At 41.1% G+C, this 26254-nt stretch overlaps 3 protein-coding genes across 4 annotated transcripts in view; 1 reads left to right on the forward strand and 2 right to left on the reverse strand.

Annotated features, from left to right (window-relative positions):
* The window catches only part of cnksr1 (connector enhancer of kinase suppressor of Ras 1), a 32210-nt gene extending 22799 nt beyond the window's left edge, over positions 1–9411 (forward strand). The window contains 11 exon segments of the mRNA XM_067614792.1: positions 3409–3554; positions 4529–4698; positions 4826–4859; positions 4997–5172; positions 5485–5558; positions 6036–6107; positions 6515–6585; positions 7066–7127; positions 7221–7311; positions 7623–7804; positions 8200–9411. Coding sequence (XP_067470893.1) covers positions 3409–3554; positions 4529–4698; positions 4826–4859; positions 4997–5172; positions 5485–5558; positions 6036–6107; positions 6515–6585; positions 7066–7127; positions 7221–7311; positions 7623–7804; positions 8200–8640 — 1519 coding nt within the window. The 3' untranslated portion in view covers positions 8641–9411.
* Positions 9412–10591: 1180 nt separating this feature from the next.
* cldn23l (claudin 23-like) lies at positions 10592–15220 on the reverse strand. Of its 2 annotated transcripts, none has more exons than XM_067614791.1 (3): positions 14888–15220; positions 12740–12784; positions 10592–12637 (listed from the first exon to the last, which is right to left on the reverse strand). In XM_067614791.1, the coding sequence occupies exon 3, from the start codon at positions 12360–12362 to the stop codon at positions 11610–11612; it is 753 nt and encodes a 250-aa protein (XP_067470892.1). In that variant the 5' UTR covers positions 12363–12637; positions 12740–12784; positions 14888–15220; the 3' UTR covers positions 10592–11609. The 2 variants fall into 2 exon arrangements, with proteins under 2 accessions (XP_067470892.1, XP_067470891.1); XM_067614790.1 differs by having other exon boundaries at positions 12740–12788.
* Positions 15221–15702: 482 nt separating this feature from the next.
* On the reverse strand, positions 15703–25666 carry grhl3 (grainyhead-like transcription factor 3). Its single transcript, XM_067613773.1, has 15 exons — positions 25511–25666; positions 23807–23981; positions 23626–23684; positions 22701–22977; positions 22330–22569; positions 21494–21605; positions 21189–21283; positions 20364–20522; positions 20167–20245; positions 19935–20059; positions 18786–18811; positions 18583–18668; positions 18358–18443; positions 18052–18116; positions 15703–16718 (listed from the first exon to the last, which is right to left on the reverse strand). The coding sequence occupies exons 1-15, from the start codon at positions 25525–25527 to the stop codon at positions 16601–16603; spliced, it is 1719 nt and encodes a 572-aa protein (XP_067469874.1). The 5' UTR covers positions 25528–25666; the 3' UTR covers positions 15703–16600.
* Positions 25667–26254: the final 588 nt, after the last annotated feature.

Here is a 26254-nt window from a genome sequence, read left to right on the forward strand (position 1 = left end):
TCAGATAAGCCATGTACATTTTAATGACAATCGGCCTTTGCTAAGGTGCCAACCTCAAACTTAACTACAGCTCCACTGCATGGAAGACTAGATACTAGTTCCATTCAAATCCTTTAGAGCTTTAGAATATAAATTTTCTTTACTCTATGATTCATTTCCTTTCTCATCCATGTGTCACACACAGTATCTCAAACACCACCAACCACAATTTGGAAAGAACATTAAGAAAAACTGCATATCATCACTGTATGCCAGTGTAAGTCATTATTAATCAGAATTTGTCTGTTGGGCCCACACAGTGACATTTTTCAGCGATTACTTTTTTTTCGGTTGCCTTTTTACTCATCCGTGCCACATAATCCTGTGGGCTTGAAAACCTCACTTGAACATTTTCTGATAGTATGTAAAGCTATTAGAGGAAGCTTCAAGCCAACAGTGCAATTATTGCACACATACAATTTTAATCACCTATTATTTAATTTTAGTTTATGATAATTAGATCCACGGGTGAAAGAAACTATTAAATCATCCTGCAGAAACTGGAGTGTTTACGTGGTGAAAGTGAAGGCAACATGTGCCCTCTCTTCATGAGAATCCACAATTTGATTTCCGTTTAACATCACTTGGGATCTGTATCCATAAACACTTACACGCTCTCAGCAGTCACTATGCCTACTGTTGTTCGACTTTGGACTACACACCCAATGACACACTGCATCCAAGACAAGCACACAGACACACACACACACACACTTTGCATTTCACACCCCCTTGTGACCATTACCATGTTAATCTCAAATCTAGTTGGTGCCGTAGGGTGAGAGAGCACACATAAGGAGATGTGAATCAGCTGCATGTAACAACTCCTCGTTGCTCTCACAAGTTGCCATGCTTTTAGCAAGGGTTTCAAAGACTGTATGTGTGATTGTCTGTGTTGCTGTCTCATCTCCTAAGCCACACAGTGTGCGGATAGAGACCGCGGATAGAGGGCCGCTATCACAATGCGCATGACATCTGCTTCCTTACCCCATTGCTAACCCCTAAATACACATACATACACTGTTGTGTGCGCACTCACATGCTTACATATCTGCTCATTTCTTTTCAAAAGGGGGACGAGGAGAAAGAAGAGAGGTCGGAGGAGGAGGAAGAGAGGAGGAGGAGAGGAAAAGGACGAAGAGGAGAATCCAAGGAACTCCATATTTGAGAGGGTCGCAGCTTCTGTCAGGTCCTTATCTTTTAGGTGAGAACATAAATAATTCTTGCTTGTACAAGAAAGTTATAACATAGAGCTGAATGAGTCACTTGACCAAAATATGTTATACTTCAAAATATGAAATGTGTGTAAATTAAAGGTACCTTGATGAGTGGGACCCTGTTTTGTTTGTAAATTGTGCATGTGCATGAGGACCAGTGGTTTCACTCAGTTCCACTGATCAACAGGTGGCGATGATGCATTAAGAAGTAGAAATGTGCAGCAAAGAAAAAGCAAAATGCAAGGAAGAAAAAGACTACAAGCTAGCAAACCACTGTATTATAAGAGCTGGATAGGGCTCCGCCACTCAGCCTTGCAGCCAATTTTTCCCAGCGGTCACTTGCAGCGCAAAATCCCTCCAGGGCCTAAAAAGCATTTTCCCCATAGACCACTATTGTAAAAGAGACGTCTGTAAAACTTTTGACAGGACTCAAACTGCAGATAAGGTCAATTATGATTCTCACTATTATGAATTTTCAATCCATGAAGGTTTTATATTTGTAAAACTTTCCTCAATCTGAGAAAGGCGATTTAAAAATATGTGACGTCATCACAATGTAAAGTCTATGGACTGAGCGGGAACTCCCGGGCACGGCCGACGGGAGAAACACCACTATGAATATTCAGTGGGCTGCACAACGCCGAAGCAAACCCAGAAGGTAGACACTTTTTTTGGCGTATGCGCCAGCCGAGCAGTTCTCATTGGATTGAATGGGCAACATTTTTGGTCCAGCATCCAGCTCTTATAATACATCCATGTAGCAAACAGGTTTCAAATTTCAAATGTTTGGTAAGGAAGGAAATGCATTCAACATATACATTAAACCTCAAGGGTATGCACAAAGCTTTTTTTATTGAGAAACACTGAATGTGAACAGAACTGACAGAACAGAAACAAAACTCCACAAGGTACCTTTAATTGTAAGACATGAAGGGAATATACAAAATTAAAAGCTGTAGACAATTCTGTAGAAGCAAATTATCTTGACAATCTAGCATCTAGTGCTTGGGTCTCTGAACTCACTGTCTTTACTATGAAAATCAAGCCTTTTAATTTCCTGTATAACCAATACAAAGATAGACTTTGAAGATGGATAAGTTAATAAGTCTGTATACATGTCAGCATGCAGAGAGAGCAGAAGCCTGTTCTACAAAGCAGGATTTTGGGTAAGCGAGGTAACTTCAGGTTCACCTCTTACTTCATTCTATTTCCACTCTGGTTTTAAAACAGAATTTCTAACAACGGGAGAGATCCTAAATACCTAATGATGAGTACTGAGTTCATATCTGGACGGCCAATGTTAGGCTCAGTGAAACCAGCGGATAAAAAGATATCCTGGATATGTTGATCTTGCTTCGTAGTACAGGCCTCAGGTTGGACATAAGTTTGGTTCATGAACCAAGAATTTACTCAATAGATCTGAATCTAAACCTCCCACAAACCTCTTTGACCTTGTTTATCTCCCATGACCCGATTGGTTTGCGATGAGGTCACACTGCAAATGCCAGAAATTCTGCTACTCACATCCTCAACCCACGGCTGACTGGAAATGAGAGAGAAGGAAAAAGATGAAGAAAAAGATGAATAAATGAGGGAGTTTTGGATAGATGAAGAAACACACAAAAAAGGGGGGAGAAGGGAGGGAAAAGAGCGATGGAGAGGCAGAAAGTGAGAGTTGATGGAGAACAGACACACTCAAACAAATGGAAGCAATAGGCGGGGAATGAAGCATTAAGGTTATAAATAATCCTGTCACATCCTAATACAACTCTACGCAAAGGAAAAATACAAGTAGAAACTTTAGACTTCTGACATATCGAGTCATATTTAATCTCAAGTCGTTCATACTTTATCGTATTGTTTACCTTTTAATCACTGGTTTCACTTCATACCAGTATTGTATAAGAATCAACTTGAAAGAGTTAAAAACCCATCACCAAACATTGTCACCTTTATTTTGTTTCGTCACAGATATCATCACATGGTTTTGTGGTTGTGAACAGTGACACTTTTCATTCATTTCACTTCCGTGTTTGCACGTTTGCCTGTGAATCGCATGCTTTTGGCAGCCGATTCTCACATCTCAGATGCCGGAGTCTGAAAGCACCATCGAGTAGTTGTTTCAATTGTTTCTATATCTTCTTTGTTGCAGGAGAGCAGTTCAAGGGCCAGAGGTAAATCAGCAGCCTATGGGACAGGAGGAATCAGAGTTGCCTTTTGACAAAGAGCTAGAGGGGAGCCTGACTCTCACTTCATATCAAAACCAACAGGGGGGGTTGTCACCACTGTCCGCTTCAGGTAGGAAACTACAGGGGAATTCAAGACATCTGCAAAATGTCTCCTTTCCTCAGAAGTCCTCGAGTTGTCCTTAGCTTGTTTTTTTCTTGTTTCAGTTGTGTCGCTTGTGTAAAAACAAGCATACTGCAACAGTATATCAGATAAAAAGTGCTGCTTGGATCTCAGCATAGAACAGGCAGGACAGGTAGTCTCTTATTTTAGTTTTAATTGTAGTGTGACATTTGAAGGAATTCAGACTGTGAGCTCATGTGGATAAAATGCCAACAAATACCAATAAATATCTTCCAAATATCTCTCGTGGAAAAAGATGTTCCGCTAAATGATGTAGAAAGAAAATCCATGATACACTGTGTGCAGGTAAAAATAAACATTGGCTACAACAAGGGCCTCTGAAATAGACTTATTGCCTTGAAATCTTAATCAGGGTAGACTTCGGTTGATGTAAGTGGGTCTATTTTAATTGTCTTTCTTAAGATCTTGTAGTAAAGGGGTTTTCAGTTTTCACTTTAAGACTGCGTGCCTGATTCTCACCTTTTTTCTTTATTAAAAGAACAGAATGTTTGAAGATTGTTCAGGGGAAAATTTTTTTTTTTTTCTGTGACATTAAAAGGTTTTCAAACTGTGAGCACACGTGGTTGAGATGACAACAGATTGCAATTTTCTCTCTTAATGAAAGCCTAATCAGAGTAATTGTTAGCTCAATGAGTGGATTAGCACTTGTACCATGCACGCATGTGAAATTTGTCACCTAGACATAATGGAGTTGGTTGTATAAAAGAGTAATAAATGTAGATCACTGGCTGCTGACACAAATTCTGTGGGAATTATATTGCTAACTTATAATAGTTTTATTGTCATATAACTGACAACACCAATTGTACAATCATTAGCATTTTCATTCAGATATACTGCTTCACTGTTGTTGACAGTTGCTGGTTTATGCAGGATGATCACCTACATGTGTGTTTTTCCAGGGGACTTTGAGAGTTTTGAAAGTTCAAGGGTTTCTCCAAGCATCCAAAGAGACCGCTCGCTATCACCCAGAAGTCATTCGCCCCTGGGATCACTCAGGAGCTCTTCACCTCAGGGAGTCAACCAGGAAACAGCAAGCATCACCTCCTGCCCTGGAATGGTGGGACACACGGTGAGAGAGAACAAGAAAGACATGCAGACATTTACCACCAAGACATGAAAGTTTGAACCCTGCTAGTTGATGTTTTTTCAAACCACATTTGAAACACAGAATAAACTCTACCTGCTTCTCTTTTCAGGGAAATAAGGACTCAAAGAAAGGTTCTACAAAAGGTAAAGTTTCATGTTTAACAAGACTGACACCAGAAGCAACTACTACAGTCCTGTTCCAGTGTTTAATGATCTCTTTCAAAAACCAATTGCTCTTCCTCTCGTGTACCCTCCTTCTTGCCGTCCTTTTGTCCTCCCAGGAATGACGACAGCTCTGAGTCGGCGTCGTGTGTCCTGCCGTGAACTCGGTCGCCCCGACTGCGACGGCTGGCTGTGGAAGAAGAGAAAGGATAGCAGTGTCTTCATCGCCCAGAAGTGGCAACGCTTCTGGTTTGTCCTCAAGGGGCCTTCTCTTTACTGGTATACCAGCCAACAGGTGGGCATACGGGAATAAACTGAACTCTTCAGAAGTACCCTTTAAACAACAAGCTTCAAAAAAAGTATTCAGCACTGTTGTTTTAGTATTTTTTACTGTTTTATAACTTTAGTTTAGCATGTGCTTTAATATGTGATATATTGAAGTACATGCTTTAATTATATATGACCCTATATATACTGTATATACTGAGGGCATTTTATTGAAGCTTTTTTGTGCTTATATTCATTTTGTATGAGTTGGGCCTCTTTACTTTCTAACTTTCTAGCTTTCTAACTCTTGAATTGTGTGTGTGTTTGCTTTTTTTTTCAGGATGAGAAGGCAGAGGGTCTTGTCAATATAGCAAGCTACAACATAGAGAGCGCCGGAGAACACAAAAGGAAATAGTAAGGATGAACTCCGTGATGGAGTGCACTGACAGGCTTTTTAGTAATCTAACTAGGTGTATGTGAGGCTTTGTAAGTATTATGAAAGATACAGTGCTGTAATGAAAAACAGTTTTAGTATGTTATTCATAACTGAGTAGTTTGAAACAGAAGCTTTATTGTATCTGTGCACAGTGGAAGATCTGTCTCGGCTTTGTTCAGCAAAGTTACATAATCCTGGAAAATGTGCAATACATTCTTTTTTATTTTCAAAATTAACTGTTAAACTGAAAAATACATATTATACTGAATAAAGAGATGGGGAATATGGGAGTATTGTTACATTATTGTGACACTTCATGCACTTGTGAATGTGTGTGTGTATATCTGCATGATTTTAATTGATCTGTGATGAGTTTCTTGTGCCCTGAGATTCACTCCATGTCTGTGCCTCCCTCTCTCTCTCTCTCTCTCTCTCTCTCTCTCTCTCTCCACAAGTGTGTTCAAAATGTGCCACCAGCGATTTCAGAATTTCTTCTTCGCTGCCGACAACGTCAGTGACATGAGCAAGTAAGTTGGATGAATTACAGAGCATATTCAGCATATCTGTCTTTCTCAAGAATCATTATATATAAGCTAAGGCATTTTAATAGTTCAACTTTAGCCACCAAGACTACATTTCTTACATAAATGACACATTCTTAAGGTGTTGTTTGGGTGCTCCAGCTCGAATGTAGTGTCTTCATTCATTTTTTTGCAGTGAGAACATTAGAAGTGTCAAGTCATACTTTAACAAGTCTGCACTGCCCCCTGCAGTTTGATTTCAGGACACTTCTTTCAGTGTGAAGCAATGTCACTTGTGTTGAAATCTAAAGATGTGGAAGCCTAATCCTAAACATTATTAAAACAGTAAATGGTGTTAATTTTGTCATTTTGTTGTTGTTTTGAGATATTTGTTGTCATTTTATTTTCTCCAGGTGGATTAACTGTCTTATTACAGCCATACAGAAGCACAAGAAGTTCCATACGGGCCCAGATAGTGAAGAAGGTGAGAAAACATTCTCCTCTCTTTTTAATATCAATTTGTTGGACAATTCCATCCAAAATACATCTGGTGTATGTATTATCTGCTTGACCCTTTGATGGGTTGTCCTACTATCCCAAAATAATCATGAAGGTCATAGCATTTCCTCCCCATTCCCCAGTCCATTATTTTACACAGTAGTACTCTCTGCTTGTATACCATGGTCATTTATTAAGTAAAAAAAAACAACATGTAATATTAAAGTCTTGTTAGTTTCTGGTTATGATAGTTTCACTAGACAGAGGTAACATACTAAATGGTAACATACTGTAAGATGAAGCATAAACACTGTTGCCATGGTTACAAGCAGTACAATATATTCATTTAACCAAGTCCTGACATCTGATTAAAAATGATCAGAAAAGTTGAATGTACTACACATGTTGTACTGTATCCCAAATAATGGTAATAATATTTTAAACTTCTGTGTTTATTTGTGAATAGAATGTTACAGTGAGACTGAATCGGAGAGCGAGGCATCTCCCTCTCCCCGCAGGAAAAACAAGGTTAGTACAGTCAGACATGTTGTTACACATGAATAAACTTATGACATGTACACACATCATCGGGAGTATCATTCAAATCATCATGTTTTTCAGAAGGTGCAGTCCAACACTCTGCCTCGCCCCAAGGGGAAGACAAACAAGGTGCTATTGTCAAGTCCTACGACAGGGGGCAGCAAAGGTACAGGTATGCAACACTCTGTCTCTCTCAACTCCTTCTCTTGCTTTCCTTTCTCAATGAATAATTTCTTTCCTATGTGAAGACTGAGCCCCTCTGATAAATGTTTTAATAATTGGTGTTTGGGAGGATCATCTTCCCCATAACATGTTGTTTTCTTGACTCTACCCTGTGGACATTTTTCCCAATATCTGCTTTGTGTGTTTGATGTTGTTAACCAAACCCTGCTGCCCCTTTTTTTGCCCCCCCCCCCCTTTCACTTATTTCCCACCATCATTAATTTGCTCCTACTTTCCTTTGTTCTCCATCTCTGTGACAAGGTGGCGCAGTAGATGAGATGGGTATGATGTTAAACAACATAAAGGAGGGAGGAGTTTCTCTGATCGGCCACGAACAGCCATTTACGCATGACCACTTCAGGAAATCGTTCATTCGACGTAACAAGAACCCTGTTATCAACGAGAAGGCGCACACTCTCCGGGCCCTGCAGAGCACTCTGAAGGTGAGTCCAGGTCATCAGGACTGATCTAACACACACACATGCCCACATGTCTCATGTCCAAACACAAGCCGTGTGATGAAATATTGAAATATTGGCTCACCTTCACTCTGCTACATTCAGTCATTAGTACACAAATCAAGTGAATGTAGCATTGGTGATTTATTGGTGATTGTTGATGATTTAAATCTTGAGTCAAGTTTCAAGAATTGTCTCGAAGCGCGTCTTTTGATTTAAGACAATTCTACAAAGAAGTAGATGTATTAGAAGTAGTTTACCCTTCGAAACAGTGACACCCCTGTAGCACATTTTTTCATTTCGTTCAAGTAAATTGTTCTCAGACAGTTGAATTGAGACCGTTTCATATTTGAGTATATCTGCATGGTCACTCTCTGCAGGCCAAAGAAGCAGAACTGCAGCAGATAAACAAGATCCTGGAGGAATCTGATCTCACAGCCTCTAAGTACCGTCAGTGGAAGGACCACAACGAGGAACTGGTTCAAGAAATCGAAAGACTGGCCAGACTCAGGGCCTCCAAAGGAGGGGACGACGCGGCAGCACAAGACACGCCTGCTGAGAAGGTTGCCTTGGAAACGGTAGCTAAGGAAACAGCCACCGCAGAGACAAAAGGTGCATACAGACTGAGCCTTAGCGACGGAGAGCAGTTAGTGGACGCGGAGCTGTCTGATGTTCTCCTGGAGATCCCGCAGGGTTCTCCGACCACAGAGTCCAGTCCAGTGTTAGAACTCTCTCTGGGATCGCTGCAGGAATCAATAAACAAACAGCTAAGTGAAATGGTGGAGAGCGGAGAAGCTGCAGAGAACTACTTCTACATTTAAGGCCACGCTGGAACGATCACACCCGTGGAAAGTTGCTCTGTTTACCAGAATTAGACAAACAGAAGAAGTGTGAGAGAGTTGTATTTCACTTGGGCCTCACTTGCTGACATTCACCAGAGACGATTAGTTCAAATTGACATTAAATCAGCTCTTTTAATCAAGTATGTCAGTGAAATGGATCAGTGCAGATTTGTTTGCCTTTTTTTTAAAGGAAGCAAATTTAGACCTAGACTTGCTCCACAACACATTTGACAAGTTTACAACAGAGAAAAGAACAATTTGCCAAGTCTCAATCTGAGTTCAGTATATATTTATGGGATTCTAAGGCTGTCTTGTTCCTCTAATGATAAACATTTTTAGAAGAGATTTTTCTTAGAATTCTATGAGAGTTTGTAATATAAATCATGCCTCTTGTAATGTGATATGTAAATACAGTTTTACTATAAATACTGTATGTATTTGTTTATTGACATTACCTTAATAAAGGTATACAGTTGAATATTTTGCACATAAAATGTACTTCAGAGACACTTGTGAGTTTTTTGAGTCTTGTTGACCCATGTGGAGAACACTTTACTTTACCACAAACTGTGTGTGTTTGTGAACCATATGGCTGAGTGCCTCATTTCAGAACTCTTGTATATAATGGTTCAGTGTTCCTTGTTGCTCAAGTCTGCCATGAATACAGCAAAACAAGCAAGGACTCCTCAAGGCTCTGCTCCTTTTCACTGTAACACTCGTTGGCTTAATAAAAAGGGAGCGTGATGATCACTGAAACGTGTCGTGATGTTCCTGTCGTGGTTAATAGTTTATTAAGTGGACTGAAAGGGAATGACTGATGAATCTTGATGTGTTACTGTGCTTTTTTATTTCTTTCTCATCAATGATTTTATGCTTTTGTTTCATTTTTTTTTATCTGTGTGGTTGTCTATTATGTCTGGGTAAGCAGATTATAAAATACGTGTCTGTACATGTGTATGTCCCTGTATGTCTTTTGTGTATGTGCATGAATTGCTCTTCATGTGAGCGCTCTTAAAGCCAGCCAATGAATATCTCTCCACTCAATAGATATACTTTGGAGTCTGTCTGCCATTAAACAGTGGCCTTTGGACTTAAGGTCAAATTTATTTTCAGATTCAATTATTCCAATAAAGAGTTCAAAGTCTGAACTATTATTTGAAAAATAGTGTAAGGCTTATAAGTTTTAATATATAGTTGTACATCACTGAGTTGGTGCAGGTTTGTGTAAAGGCTGACACACTCTTGCACACAAATTATGCAGAAATACATTCAAATTCAAAGAAATTCTTCTTATACTGAAAAATAAAGCAAATTCCATCTTATAGTATGTGTGACTAATGCGTAAATGCATTTTCCTAGTTACATTAACTGCACTTTCAATGCAAGACTCCACTTACTGCCTACAATTGTTGTGTCACATGTAACTAAAGTGATTCAGATTTGCACTAAATGCTTTGTACACTGTACTGAACTCTGCTAGATACTGTGTGTCAGGTGCTGCATGATATTTTCTACTGACTGAAGAATGTGAATTGTTCGCTCTCTTGTCAGGTCGTGAGCTGTTCACATAACGGGACTCGTTCTGCTAATTCAGTGATTTAACCGCTGCGACCTTGTCTGCTGTGTGTTGGCTGAAGTGATCTCTCTGCCTCTCAGCTTTGTGTGGAGACAATGAATTTGAAATACTGTGCAAGAGGATCTATAAAAAGCCTCAGTATAAATAGGGAGAGCAAAGATGTACACATAGAGTGTAATGTGTGAAGTCTCAGTGACATTGAGTGCAGGAGCAATGTCTGTGTACACTCATTCTGCATTTGATGAATTATAAATAATCATTATCATTGGTTTCTGTTTGCTAGGGTCTTTAATAAAAAACTACCTAGATCTGCTTTCATTTAAAACAGTAGGAGTAGGATGCAGCACACAGTGGTACATTGTTGAAACTTGTTTTATTCAATGCAGAATGCACCACAGGTATGAACACACAATAACAACTTCATATCAGCAAAGAATTTACAAAGAATAAACAACAATCCGCTGTGTAAATCCTCCTCCCCAAACACCTTTTTCCTCTCACTGTTCATGTTACCAAGTCAGTAATATAACATTCATTACATGAAGGCTCCTTAGTGAAGGTGTCATACAAAGGTTTACCTGACAGACAGGCTACAAAAATGACAAATTCTTTGTAATATGTTTACAGGGCTACTAAAACTGGTCTTTTTTTTTTTTTTTGCTTGCAATGACTGAATCAAGAAAACGTTACAAGCAGATTGCATCAAATGATTTAAAGATTGTTGTCTGCATTTCAAGGAACTACACCTTTTTAAAATATTTAATAATCTAACATTATTCTCTGTTAACAATTAACTTAAAACAAAAAAAGTACAACTTTATATTCAATCTATAACGGAATATAAAACAAGCTTTTACAACTGATCTTATTTAAAGCCCTAACATCATCTAAACAACTGCTCTTATAATTTATCACAAGTATTTTACATTTCACAGTTTTGTTCGGACACATAAAATGTCATGTTTTTGCTAACAGTACGAACGCATGGCTACAATGTAAAAGGCAGCACAAAGAGACACTTCAGTCATGTTTTACTACATTTATGCAGTTAAAGGCAGCAGGAACTTGAGCTCTTTTCAACCACGATGCTCTCAGTAGATCTAACGATCGTCTGCTTTATCATTCATCACTTTCTATTTTAAAGAATATTTCTGAGGCAATTACATCAGTCATATTCATACCTGTTGTTAGAGTAAGACGTCTGTTAATCAGGTAGAAGCAAAGATCTGTGGTTCAATCAGTTATGAATTTATACTGAATTTTTATCTGGCAGATTTAATATTGTAGCGGATGAGTTATAAGTGACTTTAAGAATGCTAAAGTTGAAATTTGCTCATATTTACCCATCTTGTCTAAATCTAAGGTTCACATTCTAACAGCTGACTTCATAAACATCTGTGCCTGGCTTGTTAATCTCTGGACATGAACGACAAGCAGGGCAGACTGGGAGCTCTGGGCAGGATGGACAGGTTGGGCATTTTGGTCGTTTGAAACTGAAGAGCAGAGCACTGCCTCCAAGGACCTGTAAACATGAACCCAGCCACCCAAAGTAGAGCGATCCGGCTGGACGCAGCCTGAGGTGGGGGAACCTGGAGTTATTGATCTCTTGACGTGGATCCTCCATCCCCAGCCTTCCAAGGTTGTGGGTGTACACCCCTAATGCGGTCAGACTTAGCAGCCCAGCCATCACCACCAGGAGTCCACCTGTAGCTGCAACACCTCTCAGAGGTAGATCAGTCCAACAGCGGACCCCGATACAGGCAAGAACAATGCCGGTGCCACATAGGAACAAAGAAGTCAACACCAAGCCCTGCGCCAGGCGAACCCTTTTGTCTCTCTGATATGGACCTGCCACAGGCCAGCACTGCTTCAGCTCTGAGTGCTCCACCTGCAGGCAGCTCTCCCACAATCCATCAGAGCGAACTAATAGCAGTGTCTCCACCGACCCAGACCTGACGCCCATCCCTTGACCTTTCACTCCTGAACGGAGAAGAGACCCTGGCCCTGACATCCCCAGACGTGTCTGTCCCTCTCTCCACTGAGGGGTGATGGCAGCAGTAAAGAGAAGGACTAATCCCAAAGGGGCAAAGACAATCCCCATCACCATGGAAGCTGGAGTGTGCATCGTAAACCCTGATTCTTCTGGAAATGTTTGTAGTGCTGATTAAAACTCTCAAAACATGTAACTACTTGTAAATATAAAACACACCAGCTGCAAAGTGGCTGCTACTCGTCCAGACAGGGTTGCTACTGTTTATAATCGTATACAGTCTTGGTGGGACTCTGCAGAATAGTGTGGATCTAGTCTAAAAAATCTCTTCTGTTGTTTCTGAGTCTTCACACTGAAGAAAATGTCTCACAAATGTCTCCTCTGGCGAGACACCGACGATCTAACTGTGCCTGTAAAGAAACACAGAACTTAAATCTTAAAATCTTTCCTTCACAAATTGGTATAAATCAACTAATAGCAAAATCAAGAGCAAATAAAAGTTCATCCATTACCTCTTAATTGTGACTCTCCTCTCTTTCAGCTGAGGACTCTTCATTCTGGCTGAGTGACAGAGGAAGATTGAGAGAGCGAGGTAGTACACGTCAGATCGAAGTGATGGAGAGAGAGAGACAAAGATATGAGAAATGGCAAAAGTGTGAAGTGGAGCAAATAGAAGCACTCAAGCAGCCGGAGAAAGCAGAAGGAGGTTTGACTGCACTGCTCCAGTGCTGGACAGGAAAAGACTGAACGGTCGATGCCTGTCTCTGTTGCTAGGATACGATAACCTGGCCAGTCTCAACGTGACAGTGTGTGTGTGGCTTTATTTATCACAAAACCTAGTTAGACTTCTCTCTATACAAGTCCTGATTGCTGTCTGTACTCAAATGTTGACGCACTTGAGTTCAGCCGTGAATGTGTGCGTGTGTGTGTGTGTGTGCAAGAGGGTGTGTTGTGTTGTTTTCTCAAAGCCTGACGATAGATGGTCAGCTATGACCTTGGAAGAATTCAGTTCAGTTAGTAATTATATCAGGCTAATGTCTGAATGCAGAGTGAGTCCATCTACAGTGTCTGAGTCTGAGGAAACAATGCCCTCAGGGACGAGGGACAAGACAACTGGAAGAGTCACTGTGAGTCACGCAGACGCGCACAAACACAAGTAGTCACAATCAGCACACATCTCTTCTAAACAAAACATTCACAATGGTGATAATATGATATGGCTTCCTTGTTTTAATGTGGAAAATCACCCATGCTCTTTTTTTTTTTTGGTACACAGCCATGACAGATTTTCATTTTCACACTATTTTCCTCCCAAACCTACTTTCTAAATAAAAACAATGTGATGAGCAAATATGAAGCAAATGATGAATGTTATTTAGGTTTCTGTAATTTTTGGTTATGATTTAATACTAAAATTGTAAAAAAAAATATATATATATATCTGGAGTTCTACTTACCATGAACAGTTTTATGCACATTACCTGCTACCAACTGAAGACAAATACCTGATATATAATGACTGGAGAAGTTTAAACATGCTTTCCAAAAAAAAATTCACATATTTGAAGCTTTGAGGTGTAACAAATTTGTGAAAACATATGAGTAACCCCTGACCGGACATACTGCGTAACAAAGAACCTAGCAGGAATGTTTTTGTAAACATGTGGTTGCGTATGTGGTTGATTGTGAAAATCTTGTTTAGTGTTTCTTTTACTGCAGTATTGCTGCACTATAAGAGTCACAGTGCAGTATGAAGTACTGCAGAGGATATTCAGCCTGTGTTAGCTGTAAATTTGACCTGATTAATGAAAGATGAAAGATTTCGCTCCTGAAAATGTAAGTGGAGCTTTGATGACATTTAACTCGAGAAGACCGACCAATCACTTTAATGACAGTGATGGGAAATTTCAATTTTTCAAAGGATCAAAGACGACTGAGCCGGTATCAGCCTACAGTACTGGCATGGGAGTATATTTCCATAAACACATGTGTTGTCATCTGTCATCATGTCTGAAGAAATGTTATGCTTACACTGTGGGTATGATTATAAATGTGGCAGTATTTCCTGTTCAGCCATTAGTTTGTTTTGACCTTTTTGACATGACAGAAGATGAAAGAAGATGACAGACGCACTGATCTGAGACTCTGCTGTCAAGACATCATTCACTTCTCTGAATTAGGAGTGAATTAAATGGGACTGACAATCAGCTTCATTATAAAAAGTATCACCTCCAGCCTCCACCTCAAGGTTTAAGATATCCTGTGTGTTTTTGTGAACAGGTATCACTTTTGTTACCACTTGTTAAAATTTTCCTTTTGTAATTTTTAGGAGCCAAAATTAGAGATGCACAGGGTAGATCAGAATTTTTTGGTGCTTCCTCAAAAAAATGAATTGAAGTGATAGCAAAACAAGTGCTCTGTGATATGTGCAATGATTTAAACACAGTGACTTCACAAGATGCTGGATTTGTTTCGATGCAGAAATACCAAGAGGAAATTATATGCAGAGATCATTGAAGAGGCTCGTCATGAATGCAAAATGATGAACATACAGTAGGTTATTAATAGCTCACATACACACAGTTTCTCTCATACAGGCGCATTTTGAGCGGACGTAAACACACACAGAGACACAGTCTATGAAAGTCACTGTCACTTACCATTCAGGAGGGGTTGTGGGTATCTTACTGCAGATCGCTGGCTGCCTCCCTGCTCTCGTCTGAATTGCTAACATGTTTCTCTCTTTGGCAGCAGATGGTGCAACCACCTCTTCATTATCCTTGCTCTCTGTTCCTTCTCATCTATCCTCGCTTCAACAGTCTCCCCACCTGTCTCTGCCTCTGTTTTCATGTCTCCGTCCTTGTGTCTGCCCCCTTGTTTTCCTGCCTGCCTCGCTGCCTCTCCCTCCGTCTGCTCCTCTGCTTCTCTCTCACCTCACTTTCTGTGTGTCTGTGTTTGTGAATCCCTCTGTCTTTGACTTGCTGAAGGACGTCTGTGTTATATCCAGGACAGAGTGCCTCCCTTCTTTTCCATGTCGGTGTCACCAAATAGGGAGAAGCGGTGAGCTCTTAAGCATATGCCAACACTCCAGCTCGTGTGTGATGCCTATTTTGGGGAACATGGAGCTGCTAGAAAACAATAATTATAATTTGCTTTTTGTTTGTGTGACCATTTGCATGTGACCCTTTTCCCTGAACACCCACGAAAAACACATAAATTAGGGCTGGACCTCTCTTAAGCAGATGGGATCCTTGATTTTGTTTGATCTGTTAAGAGAGCTAATAGAGCAATCATCTGTTTTTACATTTCCAATATGCACTTCACCTCAAAAGACAAACACAGGCACACACATGTACACACACATGGGAATCATCTTTCATGCTTATCTTTAGTTTGTTAATCTTGGCATAGCTGGCTTTTCAATCAGATCTCTGAGCGTAATAACTGGAAGACACAAAACCTACTATGCATTTTCTTTATTTTCTTACAAAAAGGACAAGATTTGACTAATACAACCAGAATTGCCATGGTATAATCATGAAATATTACTGGGATACATGTTCGCTTTGAAATGATGCGTAACGTATAAGGAAAAAAAAAAATCCTACAACTTTTTACACACACACATACACCATGCACACCATGAAAGTCCTCTGGCAGGCATCAGGGGGTCTGGGGGGGGGGTTGAACTGTTTCCAGGAAAACTCTGTGGTTACACCATACAGTCAAGAAATGTCCACAGCTTTGGGCTAAATGATGGCCAATACTAACTCTGCATGGTTTTACGGAGCGAAATGTGTGACATGAGGTTCTGAATATGTGAAACTAACAGGAACCTACAGGAAGACACTTTTGGCAGTGAAAAACATTGTTTGCAGGTTGTGGGTAAGAAAACGCACCATTGGCTCTTATGGAAGAAATGATGAGTACATTGAAAGCAGCAAGAATAGCAACCTCTGAAAATGCTGAAAATACACTGTACACAATTCATGTACAGAACTCTGTAAAAAATTGAAATACATAGCAATTTGTGGAAAAATGGATTGCCACATGCGCATGGCTAGCTCATAAAACACTGTCATATTAAAATCTATTTACATTATTTATATACAGGTTATTCCTCATAATTGCTCTTACGTTACAATATTAAATTCAAATAACAAGATCATAAGAACTGGGGTGAGTAGTATTTACAAAATCTAGAAACGATTTGACATTTTCATCTGAAATCCCAGTTCAGTCCGGTTCTCTTAATGGTTTTCAGCAGTCCACAGCTTACATTGTCTCTGAGTGGGCAGTGCTTTTAGAGATGGTTTAAAAATGGCAGCTGTGAGTTGTTTCATCCATCAGTGGAACGGGTGGCTGACTTGTTTTCATACTTCAATGAGGGTGACCTGGAACTGACCGGCGACCACTTCGGACATCTCAATGAGGAAAGCTGACTGGTTGGTGTAGTGTTCAATGATGTTGTCATCCATGTTGACGAAGATCCTGAAGGGAGACACAAGCAAACACAAAAAGGGTTACTCCAGTGGCACAAGTGTTTTACCACATGCTAGATTGTCTTCAATAAAAGGTGCAAAACTGGGACTTGCAAATTGGCTTAAAAATGTGGTGTGCGCTACTTTTCACTCTAGTGTGACATAAACAGGTTTCTTGTTTGGGTTAAGCGCAGCATGCCACTTGTTTGGAAGACGCTTCTCGGTTGAAAAAAAACACAGTGGCGGTATATCTCCTGCATCAGTAGGGGTAGTAAATCAGGTCACTCACTTCCTCCTCCTCCCCACCCTTGCCTAAACACAAACCTTTAAGTCTTTAAGGTTTTAATGACTGAACTAACCAGCGGCTCATGCTTTCTGCCTGCAGGGACAGGGCTGATTGAAGACAAGAGCGAACGAGGAGGGAGGGAACTGCAGGGGAGAATGTAACCCAACCTGTTAGCTTAGCTGCTCCCCCTGCAGTGATAGCTGCCAGCAAGCAGCAGGAAAATCGCCCAAAGGTGTTTCAGCTTTTGTCAGGAAGGTCGCACTAACATTTCAAGAAATGCCTTCTGATCTTCTCTGTTATTGTACAGAATGTGACCCAGACTCACTTAGAAAGCCATTAACTGCGTAAGATACAGTAGATGCATTAGATTTTTTTTGTATATGAAATAAAGGCCTTTTCAAAGCTGGCTAGGTGTAAATGCTCCCTGGCTATGATGATAATTACCTTACAAGTATATCTTTGTGAATCATCACTAAGGTGAAGAAAGCAGGAGACATTTTCATTGCAATTTTTTTGAGGAACACATAAAATTCTTTTTTTGGTGGAGCACCCAACTGTGATTCAGCACAGGAGAACTCACTTGACCTTTCTCAACGTTTAACTGAGGCGAATCGGACATGCGACAGTTTAAAAAAAAAAAAAACTTGACAAACGACCTATACAACATATCGACACATCTCTTTCAACACAACTGACTGATGTTTTGATTAGATTAGGTTATGAAAGCATAAATAAAGTACAGCAACAATAAAGTACAACAGATGAGCCGATGACTCATCTGCAGGACTTTTGAAATCTTTTCATCCTCCCTCAGTCGTATGTCTTTCTATTGGAGGAGCAGCCATTAACACATTCCAGTAGACCGAGCCAACTAACTGACCTACCCGGTCTGTCAACATGAGCTTCCTTAAAGGAGGATGAGATTAAATCACAAACTAAACCGTGGATTTATGCACATCGTTTGTGTCAAATGAACTCTCTTAATCCAACTTGTGTGTAAAGCCCATTGCATAATAATAGAGAATTAAGCATACCAAAGAAACAATAAGATACTCACCCTCTTTTGCATTTTTTGTAGATTTTCCCAATGGTGTCTTCTTGCATACCATACTTCTCTGAAATCTGAGAAAGGAAAGGAATATGAGATGACAGTTTAGCATTAGATCTCCTGCTTAAAGACAGATGATACACTTGCGACATACAGTTAAGTTAAAGGTATGTGAGCATGATGCGTGACACGATTACGTGTTGTTGTTGGAAAGTAACGACAGAGACGAGGTGGTGGTGCTGTTTATCTCCAACTCAGAAATCAGGTCAGATAAAAAAGGAATTATCGTTTTTGAAGTGATCGTGTGATACTTACAGCTTCCCGTAGGCCTGACAGTGTTGGCGAGCTGAGCATGAGCGCATCAAAGACCTCTTCAGCGCCTGTCCTTACGTACAGCAGAACTTTTGGAGAGCAAGCAAAGGAGAAAAAAAAAAACATTTAGCATCAAAAACTTGACGAATGCTCATTTGCTCATAATAGTGTTACTGATGGCAACTTTTTTTATATATATATATATTAGAAACAAAATGTTTTGTTTACTTCTCTGTGAGTCATCTCTGCGGGGTTGCTTGCTGGGTGGAGAGCTGTTCTGATCTCTGTCTGGATACAACCTCTTGAGAGAATTCCTGGCAACACGAAACAGAACAGAAACATTTAGCCTAAAACAGCCACTATATGTTAATTTGGAAATATCAAACTGCGATGGACAGCTGTTTATGCCGCTTTAGAAAATCGACACTTACCTTTCGATGTCCTCCATAGGAGTGGCCTAGAGAGACAGACGAAAACAGAGAGGAGAGTAGAGATCTGATTAGACACAGCTCAACAGATAAAGGCATTGCTTAATGTCCCCCTTCTCGCAACCGACTGTCTGTGCGTAACACCCTCAAAAAGGAATGTTATCATTACTTTAAGGCTGCATTTCCCATAACCTCTAACAGAGCCACATAAGCATGGACACTGATGGAGAGACACAGATAGGACCATACTAGACTTTATCATTCTGGCCAATCAAAGGTGTTTTCCACCTTAACCATTCATAGCAGACTGTCTGGTATTTTATTATAAAGTCATTTCAAATTGATGTTTTGGTATATTCTCCTCTTAAGAGTTTCAGTCACTGTAGGACATTTTTTGTTGCATCTAATTTGCATCTAAATCTAAATTATTTGTTCTCTTTTTATTGTAAAGCACGTTGTTACTGTGTTTTGAAAAGTGCTATATAAATAAAGTTATTATATTAAGTCTGAACAGAAATAACATCTTTCAGACGAACGGTTTCTTTTTGTATTGTCTTTTCCCCTCTCCACACACATACACACACACATACACACACACACTCACACATAACCTTCTAGACTCCACAGTGTGGGAAAATTGGCCTGTCTGAACAGTACTCTCTCCTCACTGTTTTTGCAAGTGTGTATGTGTGTGTGAGTAAAAAGGTGAAAGAAGATGAGGGTGGTGCATATGTCAGGTGTCTGTGTCTGAGTGCTGATGTGCCAGGTGTGTGTGTGTGTGTGTGTGTGTGTGTGTGTGTGTGTGTATTGTGTAAGCCCCCATAGCTTAATCTCAGTGTCAGCAGCTGTAGCTCCTTGTACTTGTGCCTGGTTTCGGCTCCAATTAGCTCATCTGATCTCAAGGTGGTGTTTCACATCACTTTCACTGATCCCCTCCCCTTCCCAACCCATTTTTCCCACTACATACTTTCCCACAGTTTTTTCCCTGCCTCTCTCATGCCTGTCCTATTGCCTGTGGGGATACCAGGGTCAGGAACATGACTCAGTCAACACAGGGAAAGAGGAGAGAAGAGAAGGAGAGGAGAGGAGAGGAGAGGAGAAGGAGAGACGTGAAATATGCACAATAATAAAAATAGTAAAAGTGTGACCTACCATGCGCTGTAAGCTGGAGAGATGTGTCTCTGGAATAAAGAGAACTGGCTGGGTGATGTGATCATCCAAGGTCTGGAAGAAGGTACAGTCACTGCCCATGGAGCTGCTCACTAAACCCTTGTTGGCTGGAAATAAAGCAGGAAGGTGCATAATGTCAGAACGATCTGTTCTTGTATAATCTATGTGTGTTGTGTAATTTCACAAAGATGCAGCGCCTATTCGCAACACTCACTGTTAGCATCATTAGTGTTTTTTTGTCCCCTCCTCTTGGATCTCTTCCTCTCCTCATCACGCATCTTCCTCTCTGCACCCTGAGGGCAACAACGCACACAATCACACAGTTGCAAAAATGACTCCATTGCATGCCGGATTATATTAATGTGACGACAAAAGTGAGTGGAGTGGAGTGAAATGACACCGGCGACGTACCTTATCACAGAAAATCTTGACCTGGCAAGCAGCTCTGTGTATGAGATGGTTAGTTCCCGAGCTGTAGTCGTAAGTGTCGATCTGGATGTTTAGAGGCAGGCCTTTCACTCCCTTCTGCGAGGAGAAATCTGTGCTCAGGGAGTTGATGCCAATGTACACCTGCAGAAGAAGAGGAGCACATATTTTTAAGTACATCATGTTGGCGTCAAGTTTTTGACCGTTGACAGCCTTTGTTCACATCATTCCTTCATTGTACACGTGTCCCAGTAGAGACATAATGACAGACTCGAAGCATATACAGGAAAGTAACGTATGCCAATGAAAACAAATTAAGAAGCCAATGACATTCATGACATGATGGCATGTTTGGAAACTCTTTGAAAATAGATACTGATTGCTTCGTGGTGTAGCAATTGAGAATACCTTGCTGTCTTTTCTCTGCCATGTAAACAGTTATTTATTTCTCATATTTTCTTTTTAATCATGTCAGCACTCAGTCATTCCTTTCTTCCTGCTTCTCTCCACCTGTAGCAGGTTTCGTGGCCCCACCCCAGCACCTTTGGGCCACAGAGAAGCGCATATTAGCCGCCGCGGCTCTTGCCTGCTGTGGTGACAGGAGCCTCAGGGCCAAACACATTTCTGGGATTCCTCCCCCTCCCTCTTCAGCCACTCCTTCTCTCTCAACCTTTTTTTTAAAATCTTTCCTCTGCTTTCCTCTAAATCTTCCACCTGTTCTGTTCATTCGCTCTTCAGAGAAATGTCCTTACGTTACATAATAATATCTATGCATCCGGGTTTGATGTGGGTGAAAGAGTGTGTTTTTACCTTGGCCTCCTCACTGGGGTTCCAAATAAAGGAGAGCGCATTGAAGGCCACCTCCTCTATGTTGCTAATGCCGCTGAACACTTCCTTGTAGTCCGCTATGAAAGGAAACAAAGACATTTTTAATCTTCCTTCATGATCATTTGTAGAAAATTCTCTCCAGTTGTGTGATCAGATAAGAATCACGGGTTAATTCTTTTACGCAACACACGATAGAAGACAAGGGGACTTTTGCTGTTGTGTATTTGGTGTGCGTATACAGGTGCGCAGTGACTTTGCATGTGTATCTTCATGTGTGGAGAACATACCGATGTCAATGACCCTCTGCTTGACAGTTGGCTGGCGGGCATGCCAGTGATTCCAAAGACGGAGCTGCATTTCTGGGCTTTTGTCATTCTCAAACACAGCCATCACGACTGTCTGAAGTGGAGGAAGGAAGAGAAAAGGAGAAAGAAAAGTGTCAGGAAAGCAGAGAAGAAGAGAATTAGATACATTTGTCTGACTAAATGTGATTCTTCGCAGCTGCCTCCATTTTCTAAGAATGACTGACTCTCGTTTATAAGCCATCATGTTTCATTCATCACTCCAAATCCCCCCTTTCTACTCACATTGTCATCAGTTATTTGCAGTGAGTTGGTGTGTGTTTGTGTATATTCTTATCCTCTGATTCGCTAGACAAAGAAACGGGTTGTCACCTATGTGTTCAAACCACACCACACCTCGTTTTTTTTCACTTGGCATATGTCAGATCAGACAAACGGAGCTGGGCTGAGCTCTGCTGCACTCATGGCCTTATTACACCACCATAAGAACAAATTATACAGGGCAGGACACTGTCGTTTTAATGGTATCAGCCCAGTGTGCAAAGTGTCAGCAGGGAATTAGTCACCAAGGAGCTGGCTCCAAGGGAGGGACAGATATATGGGAAGGGTTGGCTTGGTGGCACGCAAAAAATTTATGTATTCACAAGCTCGTGAATAAAGCCTTTAGGGAGGGATGCCACTTTAAACAGTAGTCACAAATTATTTACATGCCTATTAAAGATAAACTCAGCCACATGCAGGAAAAACAAAGCAAGAATAATTTCCAACATAAAAACGAGGCTGTACTCCATACAGTCCTTTTGTTCCTGATGATGTCTCACCTTGACTTTGGTGCTGGTTAGGCAAGCACTGCTGTCCACTCCCTGGAGAGTGATAGGGTAAAACTGCCCCTTGTTCAGGTAGACCATGGGCAGCTCGCTGGATTTGTAAGGGGTCGCTGAGGGAGCTCCAAGGGAAAACTGAAAGTCACTCCTGTATCTCTCCGGTGGGGAGCCGGTGTAGGAGCCTGAGTAGACAGGGCTGGACTGATCCTCAGGGAAGGGGTCACTGTAGGGAAGAGTCTGACATCCACACAAAACATAAGGACAGGTGTTAATAAAAGGAAAGAAGGGAAGGTGTAGAGACGGAAATGCCAAACAGAAAACTAGCTGCACAGGAAAACATGGCTCAGCTTTCAAATAATGAGGCTTACCTCGGTGCTAGGGTCAGGGAAAGCCCCGGTCTCTGGCCACTTCTGCAGCAAAGAGTCAAAGATGATGTTGAGCTCCTGCTTGTCGTAAGTGTCTGCCACCACGCTGGTCAAGGTGGCGTAGGTGTCTGAGTTGCTGGGAGTGGAGATGGGCAGGGGGGTGTTGTGCTTGGTTCCCAAAATTTCCTGGGGGTGGCTGGTGGGAATGCTCTCAGAGAGGATCTTCATGACGTTGGCGGACGTCTCCAGTGAAACAAGATCACTGGCGTTGGTTTGAGTCCTGGCATGGTGGGGGAAAAGAGGTAATAGAGGAAGTGAGAGGGAAAGAGAAAGTGAGTTAATTACAACAGCAAAACCACTTCAGTCAGGTCCGTTTGCTCGGTAATACTCCACCCAGGTATCAACAAAGCAAAGAAACAAACAACCTGAAAGTGACTGTCGTAAAGAAGCCTGCAGACTGCCATATCTATCCAGCCTGTGCAAATACAACAATCAGTAAGGGCACTTCAACTGTCTTGTGTCCTTTAGCACACACAGCTACTGCAAAGTGAACTCATCTGGGTGGGTACTATTTGTATCTTAATCCAGCTTTTTTTCTTCTCTGTGTTTGAGTTTCTCTGTGTTTGAGGGAACAACACGGCGCCCCAACAATGGCCATTTCTCACCCACCTAACAAAAAGAAGGAATAGGGAGCTCAAGGAGGAAAAACAACTGTCTGTCCACTAGTTGTGAAACACCTTAAGAAAGGCAGAGATGATGAAAGAAAGACTGGAGAGGCAGACAATAATCCCCTCTGACTGTTTGATTTGAGGATTACCCACTCACCTGCTTCTGACCTCACAAAGCCCTGCCTTTCTCTTTCTGTATTCTCTAATAAATTTGGCATCTATGTTGTAAAAATCCCACTTTTGAGTTTTTGAGCTCTTACCTCTCTGGTGGTTTGCAGATGTTGCGGTTGCAGGCAGCAATCTTCTGCTCTTTCTGGTTCTGGAAAAATAAAAACAAATTTAAAAAGTGTTCAAATTGAAGAGATTAGAATTTAACCTTTAAGTCAAGATTTAATTGGGTTTTTTGGAGGGGGTTTTTGGTATTGATTCAAAATGATCTACCTTGCACTGTTCATAAAGCATGGTTAGGGCTGCCAGGTCGTCTCCGGGGTGGAGTCTGGATTTGGAGTGGTTCTGCTCGGGGACAGGGTTGTCCAGGTAGGACCAGGAGTCCATGATGTAGTTTGTGTAGCGGTTATAGTTGAAATTCTCACTCTGAAAGACCAGTCCCAGAGTCCTACACAAAGGGTAAAAGATTTGAGAGCAATTGGTTAGATTGACAGTTTGACGTATAAACATTTTCACACAGATAAGTATGGATGTAAAATTCTGCAGTAGTCCAACGAGGGAAATAAATGTATTTATTTGATAAAAAAAAAAGTCAGTTCATGCATTTGACGCACAGGGTTTGACAGAGGGATAGTAAGCTGGAGTTTACCAGCAGTGGCTGAGCCTCGGGGCACTGCACATACTTGCCTCTGAGCATGAAGGGTTTCGATTGCAAAACCACAGAGCTGAGTAACATTGCTCAGAAGCAGTGGTGTCAAAAAGGTTTAAAAAACCAAGGGCCACCCACAAACACCCCCCCATCCCCTCACCCCCTCCACCTCCACACACAACACATACACAATCACACATCTAGTGTTTGTGGTTTCCAGTGCTGTGAAAAAAAAACCCAACAATCTGCATTCTTGAATCCTGTATTAACCCTCTTATTTGATTGGATCTCAAAAGAGATGACAAGATTTTCTTACTAAGTAAATAGAAACCCACAACCGTCACTAAGGTGAGCTCTGATTTTCCGTATCACTTGCAAAAAATAAAATAAAACCAGGGATTCCGAGGACTGGATTTGTTTGGGAAGACTCCCCGTGACATTGGATTGTAAATATCCTGCCTACCAGGATAAGCCCTTCTTTGGAGTTTGTCTGAAGAAGCAAATGAACAAACAGCCACAGTTTACTCTGGATAAACAGCCAATCAAATGTGCTGACAGGAGAAACAGACCACAGGTGTGTTTCAACCACAGCAGAACCAAAGCTTAAGAAGAAATCCAAGCACTTCTCACAAGGATCAATGAAGAAGCATTTTAACACCTGGAAATTCCCTGGAATTCTGTACATTTCAACAACTTTTCATGTCTGTTTCCTTGATTTTTCTGCTACATTAAATGCTGAGAAAAAATAAAATGAAACTCAGATGCCTGCTAAGATGCACCTGTCTCCACCTCTCATACTCCATCAGCCGAGTGCAGATGCTTTTACACAGAAACAGAAAAGGAGGGCTGGGGGGGGGGTCCTGTCTAAGGTTTCTCCATTATGTAATTCAATGCATTACATGCTGTCATTGCCCTCTGTCTCTGTCCAACACCTCAAGAGGAGATTCTTATTTCCCGGTTTCCTTTTGTGCTCTGTGGCCCCTAGGTTAGTGACTACACAACCCGAAAACAGACCCTCTACAACCATAGACCCGACTTTCTGTGTGTTTGTGTGTGTGTGTATGTGTTAAATCTATCCATATCAATTTCCCCTCCAAAACACCCCTCTCTGAAAACAGGGTTCTTTCACATGGGGGTCTCATTGCAAATAGGAAGAAGGGGGGCTTCTGTCCCCGAGCCTGCAATCTAAAATGAACTTACTGTATTACACAAAGTCCAAGCCAAAATGTTTTATCTTAGTGGATAAAAGTCACATTTTGGAGAAAAAAAAATCTTGATGAAGCTCAATTTTATACCAAAACAGAAGAAAATATCCTGACAGAACTTACTCAGTCTCTTTGGTCATGTCTCCAGTCCAAGTCAGCCGGAATAGGTTCCTTTAATTTCAACTCTTCGCTGTTTGTATGTGTTTCTCTCTCTGTGTAAGTCTAGCAGAGAGGAGCAGTGACACACAGATGAGTCAAGTGTTGTGATTCTCTCTGAGCGGGGCCCAGATTTATTTCATGCCAGCAGAGCGTTTCCCTCTCTCTTCTGATTGGCTGAGAGGGCTGAAACAGGTGTCAGATAGGACAGGTGTAGGATCATTAACTCTTCCCAGGCTGGAGAGAAACTGGCTTGCATGTGTATGAGTGTGTGCAGTGAAGAGACCACTTTGCAAGACAATCCGAGGCAGGAGTCGTTTGAATCTCATTATCGTGCAGGATAAAAGAGTGAGACTGGGGATCCCAGAGGTGTGAAAGGTTTGGTAACGACTGGAACTCTGCTTAAAAATGTCAATAGTGTTTCAGTATCATTTTTCACTCTCTCTCTCTCTCTCCATTTCCATGTCATACACAGGTTGTGGTGTTTTTATTTTTGGGGGGATCATAGGTGTAATTGCCTTACTGTTGTGGCCAAAACTCCTGAGGGGAGGTGGGTTTAAGGGAAGCTCATAAAAAAAGAAAAATGTTTTTCAGCCAAACAAGAGTGGAGAAATTATAAGATTTAAAATTTCAGTATATTTAGGATTTAAACAGAAAAAAATACAAACCGATACCCAGTTATTTCTTAAATTTAGAATTGTACAGATAGTG

Source organism: Thunnus thynnus, chromosome 16 (assembly GCF_963924715.1).
Source record: "Thunnus thynnus chromosome 16, fThuThy2.1, whole genome shotgun sequence".
Lineage (NCBI taxonomy): Eukaryota > Metazoa > Chordata > Actinopteri > Scombriformes > Scombridae > Thunnus > Thunnus thynnus.